Below are 15,715 nucleotides of genomic sequence, written 5' to 3'. Positions count from 1 at the left end.
TCTGCATGTTATTTAGCTAATATTTATAATAATTCTGTTTTAAATAATGCAAATTAGTAATAATAATAATAATATAATTGAATTAAACAATAACATTGTTATTCAAGAGATAAAGGCCAGGTAAAGATTACACTGTAATCTACTGACAATCATTCTGGAAACTCATTAGTCTACAGTAAATTGTAACTTCACATATAAGATGCAAGGCAATTTTTGAGCCATTTTTTAGACAAAAGTTACATCTCATGCACCACACAATACAGTACTTATTAAATTTTAATTATTAAATCTATCAATAAAAGGAAGAGAAGTATACTGCTTTATTGATAGATTTAATATTTGTCATGTAAGGATATTTATACTTATTTGTTTTTAAAATATGCTTTGTTAATATTTATATGTACACAATTTCTCTCACAGATAATTAAACTTTATTATTTAATACAAGTACTTACCTACAATTGCTACATTTAAAGATTCTCTTTCTTTAAAAACACTGTCTAAAGTAATTTTTCCAAGTTCTGATCTCATTGTAGTTTGAGCTAATTGTGTTATGGCAAATTCTGGATCTTCAACACCATAACTTGCCTGTGTGAAAAATTATAAATAAATGAAATATATTGTAATGGAAATCATTGTGAAATTTAATAATATTCAATAATGCTTTCAATAAAATTAAAAATGTATAACTTACTTTGTAAGGATCCATCACACGCAAATACAATACACCATCAATATTTAATGTTACGTTATCTAAATATTTTCACGTATAAACACGTAATTATCAATATCTTTAACTTTTCAGGTTAAAATAATCATTTTTAATTATAACGCTATATTAATTAAATAAATTTAACTTACATTAAATATACAGGGTGGACAATTTTAATCGATCCAGTGGAATAACTTGAAAAATATGATCCTACAAAAATATCATTGAACCAAAACTGTTAGACTTCAAGATACCCACAAGATGGGACTATTGGTTTCATCATAGATGGTAGTACAATCGGTAAAAAAGGGGTCAACTTCATTTTCTTCAAGGGGGACCCCCAATTTTTTATTGCATATTCTGATCTATACCAAAAATAAATAAACTTTTATCTAAAACATTTTTTTTAAAGATGCACTTATCAAGGAGTTATGAGCATTTGAAGTTTTACACAGCCACTACCACACAGTGTGCACACAAATCTTTAGATCTGTGAAATTTGCTGAAAAAAAGAAAATGCTTAAAAAAGTCATTAGGAAATGATTATTATTCGATTGAATCATTCTTTTTTTCAAATAATGAACTTGTACAAAAACTAGTGTCACAGCATGTTAATGACACCAAGCTTGCGATAAAGAAAAGACATTGATCTTGATTCCATCAAATAATAATCATTTCCTAATGACTTTATCAAGCATCTTTCTTCCTTTCTTCAGTGAATTTCACAGATATCCACGGATTTATGTGTGCACTGTGTGGTGGCTGAGTAAAACTTCAAATTTCCATAACCTCTTGATAAGTGCATTTTTCAAAAAAACGTTTTAGATGAAAGTTTGTTTACTTTTGATGTAGATTCAGAATATACAATTAAAAATGGAAATTCTCATTGAAGGAAATGAAGTTGATCCCATTTTTACCTATTGTACAGTACCACCATCTCTGATGAAACCAACAGACCCATCTTGTGGGTATCTTGAAGTCTAACAGTTTTGGTTCAATGATATTTTTGTAGAATATATATTTTTCTAGTTATTCCACTGAAACAATTAAAATGGTCCAACCTGTATACACTGGATATATTCACTGGATGATCAAATGAAAGTAGAATTCATGAAAAATAGCATGAGGAGTTTGATAACACTGTAAATCGGACTTGATGATGCCACGAGTTAGCCATCTAGCCATACTTGTCATGCCATCAGCTCAAGGCATTGCCAAGTCTGACCCAAGCATCATCAAACTCTCCTTGTTACTTCTCACATGTTCTACTTTCGTTTAATCGCATTGTGTATTTATATTTTTTCCTCTAATTTTGAAAACTTTTTACCTTGCCACCATTTTAAATTACTTTATGACGACTGATTTTCAAAACATAATTTTCAATGATTCTTTGAGCTTTGCAGACAATTTAAAACTAACCCACCATCTAAGGCAAACATTCTTGTTGCACACTGGTGACTGATTCCGACTTTGTGGACTGTAGAACACAAAACACCATCCCTGTTTGCAGAGTTGCCATTTTCATTTACAGTGCTTCCTAGAGGTAGTAGATGACAAGACATTTGAATGCAGATGACAGGTTAAACACAAACAGTTACTATCGATTGATATACATCACATATTTCTCAGGTAATAATTAACACAATTAAAGTAATTTAAAATGGTAGCACTCTTCTCAAAAACCCTGTATATTATGTTGTATCCAAAATCAAGATAATAAAAGTCTTAAAATTCAAGATTTTGGGGTTTAGTTTGGTAAATAAACAATCTAAAAGTTCTACGATAACTGTTTTCGCACGTTTATATTAAATATCAGAAAACATGTAAAATATTATAAAATACATTAAAAATATTATAAACTTCACAATAAACAGTGTTAAATTAAACAATAATAATTAATTATTAACAAAAAATTTTTATAGATTACAATTTAATATTTAATCTTACCAAGTGTGATAGCTGATTGTTTAGGAATATCAATTGCTATTTCTTTTAAACTTTGAACATATTTGACTCTATCCACAATTGGAATTAAAAAGTTTAACCCCTGAAAAAATATATAATATATAATAAATAATACATATCTATTTCAAACATTTTACATATGCAAACATCTCAAAACACGATATGTTTGTAATAAGCCAAACTACCACCAGATTGTATCGGGTTATTATATTTAATTAATTTCTAAATAATTTGTCACTAGAGGAAGACGTTAGACACCATCTCTTATTAAATTAAATAATTTAGAATATTCTAGAAGAAAAGAATTGGTCCAGAGCAGAACTCAAACCCACAACTCCCATTTACTATGTGGATGTGTTGCCAGTTATGCTACCCGAGCCTCAACTTGATATCCTTTTTAATTTAATTTAATTATAATGAATTATAATTAAATTAAATTAAAATTCTCCATGATGTATATCATATACCAGACATGGGCAAATGCGGCTCTTTTTGAGTTACGTGCGGCTCTTGCCGAAAGTGTTATTTTCTGTTTTTTATTATTATTTTTACAATTTTATATTTATAATTTTGTGAAAATATGTTTATTAAAAAAATTCAACATTTGTTTTATATTATATTTATATTATATAATAAAATCGCGCGCCTTACCATACTATCCGCCACGACAGTACAGAACTGCGGCTCCCATGCATTTTGCAAAACCTACATTTCGGCTCCCACTGAACTCTTGCTTGCCCACCTGTCATATACATTAAACATTTCTCCATGCCTAAGACTATAAATGCCAGTTGATCAAAAGTGATAAAAAGTTTTGAAAAATTTTACAGTAAAGAAATTAAAAATTTACTGTCTTCTGGAAAGCTTAAATCATAATTTATAAAATAATGATATATAATAATAATATATTAAGATAAATATGAACAATCTCTTATGCACATCATGCAAATATTGCAGATAAATCAGTTACAAAAGCCTTACAATGCATGATTATCAGCAACAGAACTTGCTGTATGTTAGTATTTAGCTCTGGCTGTCTCATATGTATCACATTTTTCTTTGATGTCTTCCTCTATTTAGTTCATTTTACAGTTTACTTTTTTTCAAATGAATACTCTGATGTGTGAATAATTAATTCGAAAGAAAACTGTAAATTGATTACAATTCACAGCCATATCCTCTTATGCGCAATAGGAGATGATGTAATTTTAAGCCATCTGAACTCTTCAATATATAATTACAAATTAGTTATATATATTGTAATTTTTATATTTTTATGATTCCTGTCAAGTAATCAAACCAATAAAAAGCCTCAACAAAAATTAAGTTTTATTTAAGATGATCAGACATTCCGATTTGAACAGAACCCCATTTTAGAAGATTACATCCCGACATTCTAGTGAATGCCTTTAAAGAAACTTTTGTGAAACTTCTATTTTTTTTTTAAATGCAGATATATTTATTAATTAAGCACCTTTCTAGATTCATGTAATGACAGTACACTTTATAAAATTTGTTGCAAAGAACAGTTTTTTCAATATAAATAATAACAAAAAATTATTTATTGATTTCACTTTATTAAATAAACATTGATCAATGAAAAAGTTAAATGAATAAAACTTTAAAAAAATTACAACAGAATATCATTGGATTGATATGTTTCCTTCCAAGAATCTAAAATTAATTAATTTATAATTATTATATTTAATAAGAGATGGTTTATTTGAGTAAATGTCTCTCAAACAAACTTCTTAAGACTTAAAATTATCTTCTGGAAGAGATATGCAAACATTTAACAAACTCTCATTAAATAGGTTTTTTGTATAGGCTAAAAATCATTTACCACAAGGTCTATTAATTCTATTTGACTTCAAAAATTTATATGCTTTGAACTAGTTCGAATGTTAATGATAAAACATCTCAGTGAAAATAAGCTGCATAGGCTAGATAAATGTGCTTTGGGGATTATACTTGGCCCGTGAGACATAGGTTGGAGACTCTTGGTTCAGAACAGTGATTCCCTACCAGGGGTATGCGCTTGGTGGTTTAGGAATATGCAAAAAAAATTAATAATGGCAGATGTACTATAAGGATATACAGATTCTGCATTGAAGCTTTTGGCGATGTCACAGAACTTGATGCTCAGTTTTAAATAAAAATATTATTATATTTTAATTATATTTATCTGTGCTCTTCCTTCAATGCTTCTTGATTTAAAAATCTTTTTACATGTAATTTTAGAGCACTGTATAATTGACCAAGGCACCACTGTTTAATGAACACACATAATAAAACTTAAGAAAATGAAACTGCCAAGGAGTACGCAAGTCAAAAAAAGGTTGGGAACCGCTGGTTTAGAATAACGGTTAGAATTGCAATGAAGTAATAATTATAAATTTTAAGCATAGGGTGTTCAAAAAGTTACTGTGCACTTATATATTTATTAACAGACATGTCTCAATATAGAATACAGAAGGTAAATATGAATGACAATTATAAACAAGATTGAAAGTGACCCCCATTAGCATCGATACAGGCTTGGACACTTCTTATTTTGTTTCTAAACACCACTATCAGTTGCTCACCTGAAAGATTGAACAAATGCTGTTATCAATGCTTTCAAGTCATCCAGATTGCGCAGACAATCTCGATACACTGCAGAGTTTGCTGCTCCCCATAGATAAGTCTGGTGGATTTAGATCTGGTGAGTGTGGGGCCACGTCTTTTGAAATAATGCAAAAATATGATTAGAAAAGTGCACGGTGACTTTCCGAACACCCTGTATAATGTTAATTCCTTATTCATAATTAACACTGATAATCGAAATGAAGGTATGAAAACAGTAATCAAATGAAATTATACTACTTACTGGTTGCATTATATGATGAAATTTACCCATTCTTTCTACAACCCATGCCTCTTGCTGCGGAACAAACATTATTATAGTATTTAACGGTGTCGAATGCCTCCATCTTACAATTTGGTTCTGTAACTTTTGATGTTGAAAATAAACCTATTAAAAATAATTATAAACTATAAAATTAATCAAATTTAAATTCAATAATCATAATAGTTGACCTGATGATAATTAAATATTTATAATTTAATTAATAATTATGAAATGACATTACAAACAAGAATCTTCTGTAATATGATTTTCAATGACAAAAATTTATCCGATGAGAGAATTGACTGAAAAATGCTATAGATTAACAAAATTAAATAAAGTTACAAACATGTTTACAAACTTCTGTAGCTAGATTCAGCTATATAAAATCAACAAAATATGTTTTCAATTTATTCTATACAAATATTAAAAGCATCTTCCATATATATACAAAAATTATTATAAAGTGTCATAAGATTTCACATAAAATTCTTAGTTTCATACAAGCTTATATATTTAAAAAAAAAATTCCTTTAATTCTCCAACAATATCGATATTAGAATATTGAGAAAATCTATTTAGTGTTTTAGATAGAAAGAAATGAAAAATCTCAATATAAACATTACTTTACAGTATTCACTAATACAGGTATTCCTTGATTAATGCAGTTAATTAATCCCTCGATGTTACTGCATATATCAAAATCGTTTTAATCAAATACAGTATCTATGTTAAGTAAAGACAGCTAGTAAAGCTGAATTAATTAAAACTTCTGTCACATATGTAAAAGGATTGCTGCAATTAATTTCGTGTGTTAATCAAATCTCATGTTAAGCAAAACTACATTAAGCAAGGGATATCTGTAGTTATAAAATACTAATCCTATACCTGTAATATTTAAAATATTTTACATTCATTTAGATGAATAAATCTTTTATAATTTACTAAAAATATGTTCTTTAACTTAGAAATTCTTTGCTAATTTTAAATTCAAATTAATTTTTATTTGTAATTGTATCACAATTTATGTTTTGATTATTATGAAAGCATCTGAATGTATTATTATTGTATTATTATGGAGAATGGATCCATTCTCCCATTTTTGTAAAATATTTTGATGTTTTTAACAGTGTACAGTTTACAATAAACACTCAGATATTTCATGTGTAATCTCAAATATGTACTAGGATACTATAGTGTTGAACAGGAAATGGCTGAGCAATTAAGATAGCAGCCTACTATTCTGGGAATTTTTGGGGATGGGGACCTACCACAGCCTCAGGAATTTTCTGGGGATGGCCCATCCCTCACCACCTGACCAAACTCATAATGGGGCCTGCTTAAAAAGCACAATAATGCCCACAGGTCAGAAAGAAAGAAAGAAGACTATACTTAATGCAATGTTCTATATTTTTTATAAATTATAATATACTATAGAAAACAGAGATAGATACTATAGTAAGTATACATATACACTTAATATAGTGTCCTACACACATCCAAAACCTAAGGATGAACACAATTTTTAGTTGTGATAACTAGAAAAGGGTATTGCCACAACATTACAAGTGCTCCATCACAGTTCAAAGTAGACATATTCTGTACAGACAGGTTTCTCTGCCCAGGAATTGGCAAACAGTTTCCATCCATTCTCTATCTCCATCCTACTTATGTATCTTTTTCACCAAAGACTCACTTTTATTACTTTGATTTGTAAAATTGTACAAGTCATTGTTTGTTACCTCACGTCAGATGTCAAATAATACAGTTCCATATTTGTCTGCATTAGTCTAAAGTTCTCTCTACTCGTGCACAAATGTCCATCCTTAACTTTTGGGCACGTGTGTAATATATATTTATAATTGTACACATACAAATTTCTGTATAAAAAATTAATAACCTGAATAAACAGTAAGATGTAAACTCTGAATGAAAGATTTTCCACTCCGCACAGTTATGACCCTCTGTACAAGCAAAAAGTCAATGAAACCGTACCTGTACATGCAGCGTCGTAACTAGTCTTTTATGTGCCTGGTGCGAGCTTCTGTAACTACACCCCAAAACTACGATATAAAACTTGGTCCAGGTCATTTCTATGCCCCCCCAGGATCTGCGCCGTGCCTGGGCACTGCTGGCACCGCCCTAGTTACGGCACTGAGTATATGCAATCCTTTGTGAGATACTCGCATCCAAAGATCAAGTCTTTTACCATTACTGATACCAATTCTCCATGCTCCACATCAGTCAAGGCAAGCTATCTCTTGCCTCGACCAACGCTCCATGTTTTTGTGCACTTTGGTGCTCGTTATCACTCACATCTCAGCGTCCGCACAGGGCGAGCCCCACAACCCACAAAACTATATAACGTTAAGTACTCCACAAACAGTCAAGAGATCTACTCAAAGCCAGCAGAGTAATGCAACTCCCAACTGCGTGCAACCCAGTAGGTCGATTTCGGGTTGCCATATCTTGAAGGGTCACACTTAGAGGCACGGTTCGACTTCTTTTGCTCCTATGCGCACAGTCTACAGCCTGATAAGGCCCCAAATGTCTCATTCAGAGGTGTAATTGTACAAATGGACCATGTAAGACCATTTTATTGAAGAGAAAACATTATATAAATATAGAAATCACTTAGATATGTTGTTTTGATTTGTAGCTATGTTTTAAATGTATCATTATGGATCAAAGTCTATACTGAAACTGTTACTCAATAAAATGATGTTATTGCATCAAGCATTACACAGATGTAAATATTCGATTATTTTTTAAATTTATTTTTATATTCGCATAAAAATAACAAAATCTGAAACGTTAATAAATTCCTTTATCGCGTTGTTTTCATGTACCTTACTGTATTTTCCAAGTCTCAAAAAATTTCTTGTACTCCACATGACTGCACTACCTTGTTGTTGATGTCTTTCTAATAACGGAAATGTCGTCACGTTGATATTATTTTTTTTTAAATGATTTAATTTTAGTGACGATGATAATTGTTATCGCATATTATTATCGACAATAATTTTTAAAAATTTACTATAAATGTGAAATTTTTGTAAGTTAAGATTTTGTAATTAAAACAATTTTTTTTTTAAATTTCGTCCTGTGTGACGGTCTTTGAGTGCGTTCGTTAATAGCGGTCGTTCCGCGAATCCTCAATCATGGGCATGCGTTGGGGCGCGTTTTTTTATGCAGCGCTCGAGAAGCGCTTTACAGCTAATCCTCTGAAACTCGTTTCTAAATGGCCAACGCTGCTCGTGACGTCATTTCGCTACACTTTCGCTGAATAAAAAAAACGCACCCTTGCTGTTTGTAGGCTTTTGGAAACGACGGTGAAAAATAAAAAGATTAAGTTGCCGATAGCGGCGGCCGTACCATGAATAGTATTGTAATGGAGAGATCAATGATTATAAAATTTGCGTTTTTAGAGAGAAAAGCTAAAAGAAGGGTTCCGATTGTAAAATTTGATTATCATAAAAAGCTTTGAATGCAGAGCATTCAAAGTAGCCACGAAAACATTAGAAGGCCGGCTACTATTTGAAAAAATTTCGAGATGACACTTAAATCACCGTGTGCATTAACGTATGCTTTCACAACTTCTAAATTTTTATTCATAAAACTAAATAATGGGCGCTAAAACTATCTGAGCCTTGGAGGACGCCATGTTGCTTTCCGCCGTAAACTACTACTACAAGCGACCGATATTGTCCGACGACGCGCACTTCGGCCGAAATATAAGAACGCGTTTCGCTGAAATTTTTAAACGGATGCCGTGCGCGCGTAGTTACGAGGAGAGATAAAAGAACGCACTCTTCATCCACATCAGCCAGGAAGAAGCTGGTTGGCCGCACGCGGTTAAGGTGTCAGCCTACTGCTTAGGAAACCCGGGAACGAATTGCAGGGGTCGAAAAATTCCAGGGATTTTTCGAGAATGTCTTTTTTTTTTTATTTAACTCTTTCCGCCCAGCGGGCACTAAGAGGGCCTCTTTAAGCAAGCCCATTATGGGTTCGGCCGGGCCTACAATGGGGCGGCCAGGTGGCGAGGGATGGAAATCGACATATCCGAACGAACCATCCTCTGAAAAATTCCTGGAGATTTTTCACCCGTCGTGATGCGATTCCGGGTTACCGGGTTACCAGAGCGGTAGGCTGCCACCTTGACCGCTCGGCCATCCGGCCGTCAAAATTCGGGAATGGTTTATTCTAAATATGTCGGACCACATCCCTCACCACCGTGCCATTGTGGGCCTTGCTGAATCCCATCATAGGGTTGAAAAAAAGACTCTGTTAGTGCCCACAGGGCGAAAAATGTTGAAAAGGGTTACATCCACATCCATAGCACATGTCATCTTAACCGGTAAGGTTGGTCTAATAATAAAAGGCGTGGTTCGACATTTCTAGTCAAACTGTGCATAAAACTTTCTGAGAATTTGACCCAAACTTGAATCTGAATCCCCTAGAGCAGTGCACTGACACTTCCTAACGGCCGTGGCAGTCAAGGCGTCTGTATACTGCCCTGGAGATCTAGAATTGAATACGGGAGAGCAACCCCAGAAACTTTTCGCGAGCGCATAGTAGAACTATAGATATTAGCGAGGTTGAGGCCGAAGTTTTAAACGCGAAAACGTGTACGTCGGACATTCAGCGCCGCTTTCCTGAAAGCCTAGAAGTTTGACAATGGCATTTGGAATGTCGAGCATGATTCCACTGACTTTCCAAACACCATTGTCAAACTTCTAGGCTTACAGGAAAGCGGCGCTGAATATCCGACGTACACGTTTTCGCGTTTAAAACTTCGGACTCAACCTCGCTAATAATAAACACAAAACAAAACAGAACGCTACGCCACTGAAGATGATAGATATACTGGTCCTTGCGCTATGCTCTAAAGTACAGTTAATGTGTCAGGTTGCCGATAGCTAACGTTAGAGTCATACTAGGGCGAGAAGAATTGGTTTATCTATTTGGTTAGTAGGTAGTTTTACCTAGAGTACCTAGATATCAAAGTAGCGACATACGAGTCATCGCCGCCATGTTCTGTCGATTTTCATCACGTGGTCTATGGGTTTACATTAAGAAATGACAAATTTTTTTAGTTTAATAAAAAAAAAATCGTCATTTCTTAATGTAAACCCATAGACCACGTGATGAAAATCGACAGAACATGGCAGCGATGACTCGTATGTCGCTACTCCGATATCTGGGTACTCTAGTTTTACCGTTTTCAAGCATTTTAGTAACTTTTTTCTACTGTTCTGTCGAAAAATCTTATTTGTAATTACATTTTTTAAATTTTATATCATGTATAAGAAAAGAAAAAGTATATTTGGTTTATAAAAAAAAAATAATAACTTGATAATTTTAAATTACAGATGAGGATGTGGATAAATCGAAAATAATTTTATTTTTGATTTAATTTATCCAGGTTTAAATAGGGATCTGTTTAAAATTGTTATATTGCTACATATTGTGAATGAGTTTTGTACATAATGTTCTGAGTATAACATATCTGTTCAATACATAGGTAATGATAAAATAAATAAATAAATTTGCATTTTACTGTTTTATTTTATTACATATGTATGACAATATAATTAGGAAAACCATAGCTTATCCTCTGATCAATGTTCCCTCTAATTTTTTTTTATTTATTTGTAGATGAGCAGAACATATACTTCTCTGAGCAAAAAAAAATTTTTCTGAGCAGATTCTGAGCAAAAACTTTTTCTAAACACACACACACACACACACACACACACACACACACACGCACACACGCACATATATATGTATATATATAATCTTACTTTTTCCTATAAAAATTAAAATAATTAATTATAAAGTAGAGATTAAAATTCATTTTAAAACATACTTCCATACAAAATATTATCTTTTGTGAATGATTTAATGCATTTAATCGAAATATACGTAGTAATAATCATGTTGCAGACATATGAGAAATAAGTAAACAACAGTTCAAATCAGTGTGCATGCTCGCCTGCGCGGCACATAAATTCTCCTGCGCGGTAACAATTTGAGCAGTGCGCGGCCGCGGAACCGCGCAGCTTAGAGGGAACATTGCCTCTGATACATTTAAATAACCATAGAAATGTAATCCAGATAAAAATAAACTATTTTTAAAAATAATTTATTAACTTTAACACTACTTAAAGTGTGCTATACAATTTTACTTGATTCGGTCTAGTGAGAAATGGTATTCGGGATGAAATAGTTTTATATTTTCGACATGAAAAATTACATTTCTTAGGACACTCACATTGGCTCTACATAGTTTGATAATTTATATAATATTCTGCACTATCAAAAGTAGAATATGAATGAAGATTTATTTATGGCCTACTACACCTGTCCTTTGTTTATATAGGCTTAAAATATCACTAGCATGTCTTTCTTTTAGCCTCCATGTCATCACTAATCACCATCACTGTCAATATCTAATAATACTGTCTGAACTCTTGCCATCCTACATTTACCTATTTTATTTGTCAACCTCTTACTCATTATCTTCTGATTACCTCTAAGTTATTATGCGTCTGTAAATATGTTGAATATGTTGTCTAAATAGTTGGAATTTCCTCTTTTTCTTCTAATAGCCTATATCTGAAATCCAAGAACTAAATCTACTGACTTTTAATCTCCTTCTCTAACAGTTTACGTTTTAAACACTAATAACGAAAACTTACACCCTATGATGGCAAGTTCACAAGGTAATGATGCAGTAAATTTTACTGTACATTTACCTTATAAACCTGTGAAACAATAGTTCAAAATCTAATATATTTCATTTTCAGACAACTGTTGATTCGTGAATAGAATTTGAGCCATCAGCTAAAATTTCTTCCTCTTCGTATGTGATATTTGGACATTCCTTATAGATCAGTGTTTTTATTTTTATTATTAATTTTTTATTTTTTTTACCATGTTATTATTTAAATTAGGGATTAATAATACTTGTTAAGGTTGTATTAACTTTTTAATTTTTCTTTTAAATTATTTATTTATGGCACAACATTTTATAGAATAGTTTATTTCATTTTTGCTGATAGCAGATATGTTATACGGTTTAAAGTTTTAAGAACATCCATTTACTTTCCCGGCTGTTATGTATATAACACGGGAAAGTATTGTAAACCTATAAAGTTTTACAATCCGGGTTTTTTTTTTTTTTTTTTTTTTTTTTGTGCAAATCTCCATGTTTTGAAATCCCCTGAACCCGAAATATAATGAATCAATAAATTTTGAAACTTGGCAGGGTTATATCTATGTATGAGGTAGTGATGTTATTAAATTTTAGTGGTTAAAAGGTCGGGGTGGGGAAAGAGAGGAGTCAGACTTAATGAAGATTTTACTCGTTAAAAAATCAAGCCCTTTTCGTTTTTTATAATAATTAATAATATAAAAGTTATTTTTAATAAAATCTCGTAATAGATAGCGCCACACAATTTTAAAATTTGTGATAATGCATTTTAGTGTTTTTTAAACTTAAATATATATTTTTAAATAGAGAAATTTCTCATAATTCAATCAAATTACTCCTCTTAAGCTTTTGCTATTATTTAATCCTTATATCCTAGTATAACTAAAACTATCGGACTTCCTTCTTGGTCTTCTCAATCTCCCGTTCGAGTGCCGGGAAAGTCGAACAACAGCCTATTCATTCTAATATTCGCTGACGTCGTTCCTAAACCAAATTGGAACTCGATCCATTTCGACTGTATAAAATTACGTTTTCTCTTTGAAATCAGTTTTTGAATAGATGGCACAAAACAGTTTTTTTTTTTTAAACTCTTTCCGCCCTGTGGGCACTAAGAGGGCCTCTTTTAGAAGGCCCATTATGGGTTCGGCCAGGCCCACAATGGGGCGACCGGGTGGTGAGGGACGGGGCCCGACATATCCGAACAGACCACCCCCCGAAAAATTCCTGGGGATTATTCGACCCGTTCGGATTCGATCCCGGGTCCCCCAGAGCGGTAGGCTGCCACCTTGACCGCTCGGCCATCCGGCCGTCTTACAAAACAGTTCATGAGGTAATTCGTGTCAGGTGTAGTTTATAGAGATAAACTAATGAATATATCTTAGCTGCCGTAACAATATAAGGAATGTAAATTTCTTCCTGGATACAAAAATGTATTTTTTTTTTTTTTTTACAACGCTTCACCCGATTTTACGTCACTGGAATAGGCGGAAGTTGACTAAACAAGCAAGAGACAGAGCACGTTCAAGGTTCGCGTAATTTCATCAGTGGAAAGTGTGTGAACTGCTTGACTTTGTTCTCTTTTAAATACTGTGTATACATATGTATATAACAATATCACCTAAAAGTAACTTCTATGTTTGTTTGTTTCCTTTAAGTACAGCTATCGGTTAGTGCTTTTTTCGGGCCTTAATTCTAACTATAACCGAAACAAACTTGAACGTGCTCTGTCTCTTGCTTGTTCAGTCATATTGTAAATCCAACCTACTGGATAAGACGTTGTAAAAAAAAAATTATGCATCCGGATACGTCGGGCCCCATCTTTCACCGACCCACTAGTCGACTCTCATAAGGTCCTCTTAAGTTGGATACACAAGTATGGCAAAATTAAAGTAACATTGAACATCAACGACCGTTATCACCAATTGTTTCTTAATTGTGCCGCTCGTGTGCATCCCCTTTCGCGAAAAAAAGCACATTTTGTGGAGGAAAAGAAAATTTTGAAAGACGTATTATGCACAGATTGCACAAGTTCATTGAAGTAATAAAACTTCCTATACAGTTCACTTTCGTTACATCAAAGTTAAATTTGATTTAAAAATCAAACGGAAAAGGATTCATAAAACTATCAAGCTATAAATGCTCCATCAGTGTTTTGTTTAGCCCTTACAATAATGTACTGTAGTCAACTTCAGTGTGGGTGACTTATAGATATTGAGTTTGCTGCATGTGAAACTTCTATGTTATTGCAACGATTCTTTTGTTTATTGAACAGAGAGCGTATTGCTACTCAGGGGCCCTGCCCCGTCAAAAACTGTAATTATAAATTAAAACTATTTCTTAAAATGTCATCATTGTCACTTGGAAGTGTTGGAACTCGGAAGGACCCCACTAAGATCAATAGAAGAGTCCTTTCGGGAAACTCCCGAATTTCCGATAGGCCAGTGCACATCCGGTCCATATTTTTTTTTTTTTTATTTTATTTTATCACCAACTCCTATGCGACAGAAAGCATTTCGCCCGAGTTCTATTCTACAGACACAACCTTCCACTTTAACTGCATAAATCCAGCCAGAACAGCAAGAATAAATGTAGATTGATGGTATCGATCCAAATTTTTCTTAAAAATTTTATATCTGAAAACATTAAAGAGGCACAATAACAACTATGTTGCAACCTACTCGCAGGGCTACGTCAATTGTCTTTTTGCACTATTTCAATGACATGAGATTTCAATGACGTGCCATAAAATAGTTCTACATTGTAGGATGCGGCACAGTTGATACTGTGCTCTTTTGATTTTCTTTTTGTTTTTAATTGAAATCTGCTTCTCAAACTTTTACGTCTTTAAGTAATTTTTCAATAAGCTAGTTTACTATTGAGCTTTGATTCTCCATCTTATGTAATGTACTGACGTTCCAAACGCCATTGTCAAACTTCTAGGCTTACAGGAAGGCGGCGCCGAACGTCCGACGTATACGTTTTCGCGTTGAAAACGTCGGCCGCAACCTCGCTATTATCTTTACTTTTTAAAATAATGCAAGTATTTTGTCATGAAGAACACTTTGTACATATATTATTTTACCAAATTTAAAAATAAATTTGGTAAATATATTAAATTACCGTTTATATTTAAATATACTGTATAATCTGTATCTGCATTATACAGTATTAATAATACTGTATAATTCTAATCACCAATAAAAGGTTATTACCTATTTTAATTCGGGATTTAACGTGCAAATTATATTTTATACAAAAGTACTGTACATATCAAATATTAATTTAATTTACTAAATGAAATCAACTTAAATCTGAATGACAATTAAAAATGAAATTGTATTAAGGTCAATTACCTAAATTATACGTTTTTGGATCCTCCATGATGACATCACAGGATATACATTTATAAAGAGGTATTTGTATAACCTCTTAA

The 15,715-nt window shown here is 32.5% G+C and overlaps 1 protein-coding gene across 1 annotated transcript in view; it reads right to left on the bottom strand.

Annotated features, from left to right (window-relative positions):
- Positions 1-8,507, bottom strand: part of Stoml2 (stomatin like 2) — a 34,404-nt gene extending 25,897 nt beyond the window's left edge. Inside the window, exons 1-5 of the mRNA XM_067278316.1 lie at positions 8,414-8,507; positions 5,547-5,690; positions 2,660-2,759; positions 695-753; positions 456-588 (exon numbers count right to left, since the gene is read on the bottom strand). Of these exons, the coding sequence (XP_067134417.1) occupies positions 456-588; positions 695-753; positions 2,660-2,759; positions 5,547-5,690; positions 8,414-8,458 (481 nt within the window). The 5' untranslated portion in view covers positions 8,459-8,507. The remainder of the gene's footprint in view (positions 1-455; positions 589-694; positions 754-2,659; positions 2,760-5,546; positions 5,691-8,413) is intronic.
- Between the last annotated feature and the right edge of the window lie 7,208 nt (positions 8,508-15,715).

This window comes from Centruroides vittatus, unplaced genomic scaffold (genome assembly GCF_030686945.1).
Source record: "Centruroides vittatus isolate TY-2023 unplaced genomic scaffold, ASM3068694v2 contig_799, whole genome shotgun sequence".
Lineage (NCBI taxonomy): Eukaryota > Metazoa > Arthropoda > Arachnida > Scorpiones > Buthidae > Centruroides > Centruroides vittatus.
This window is presented reverse-complemented; position numbering and strand designations above follow the sequence as displayed.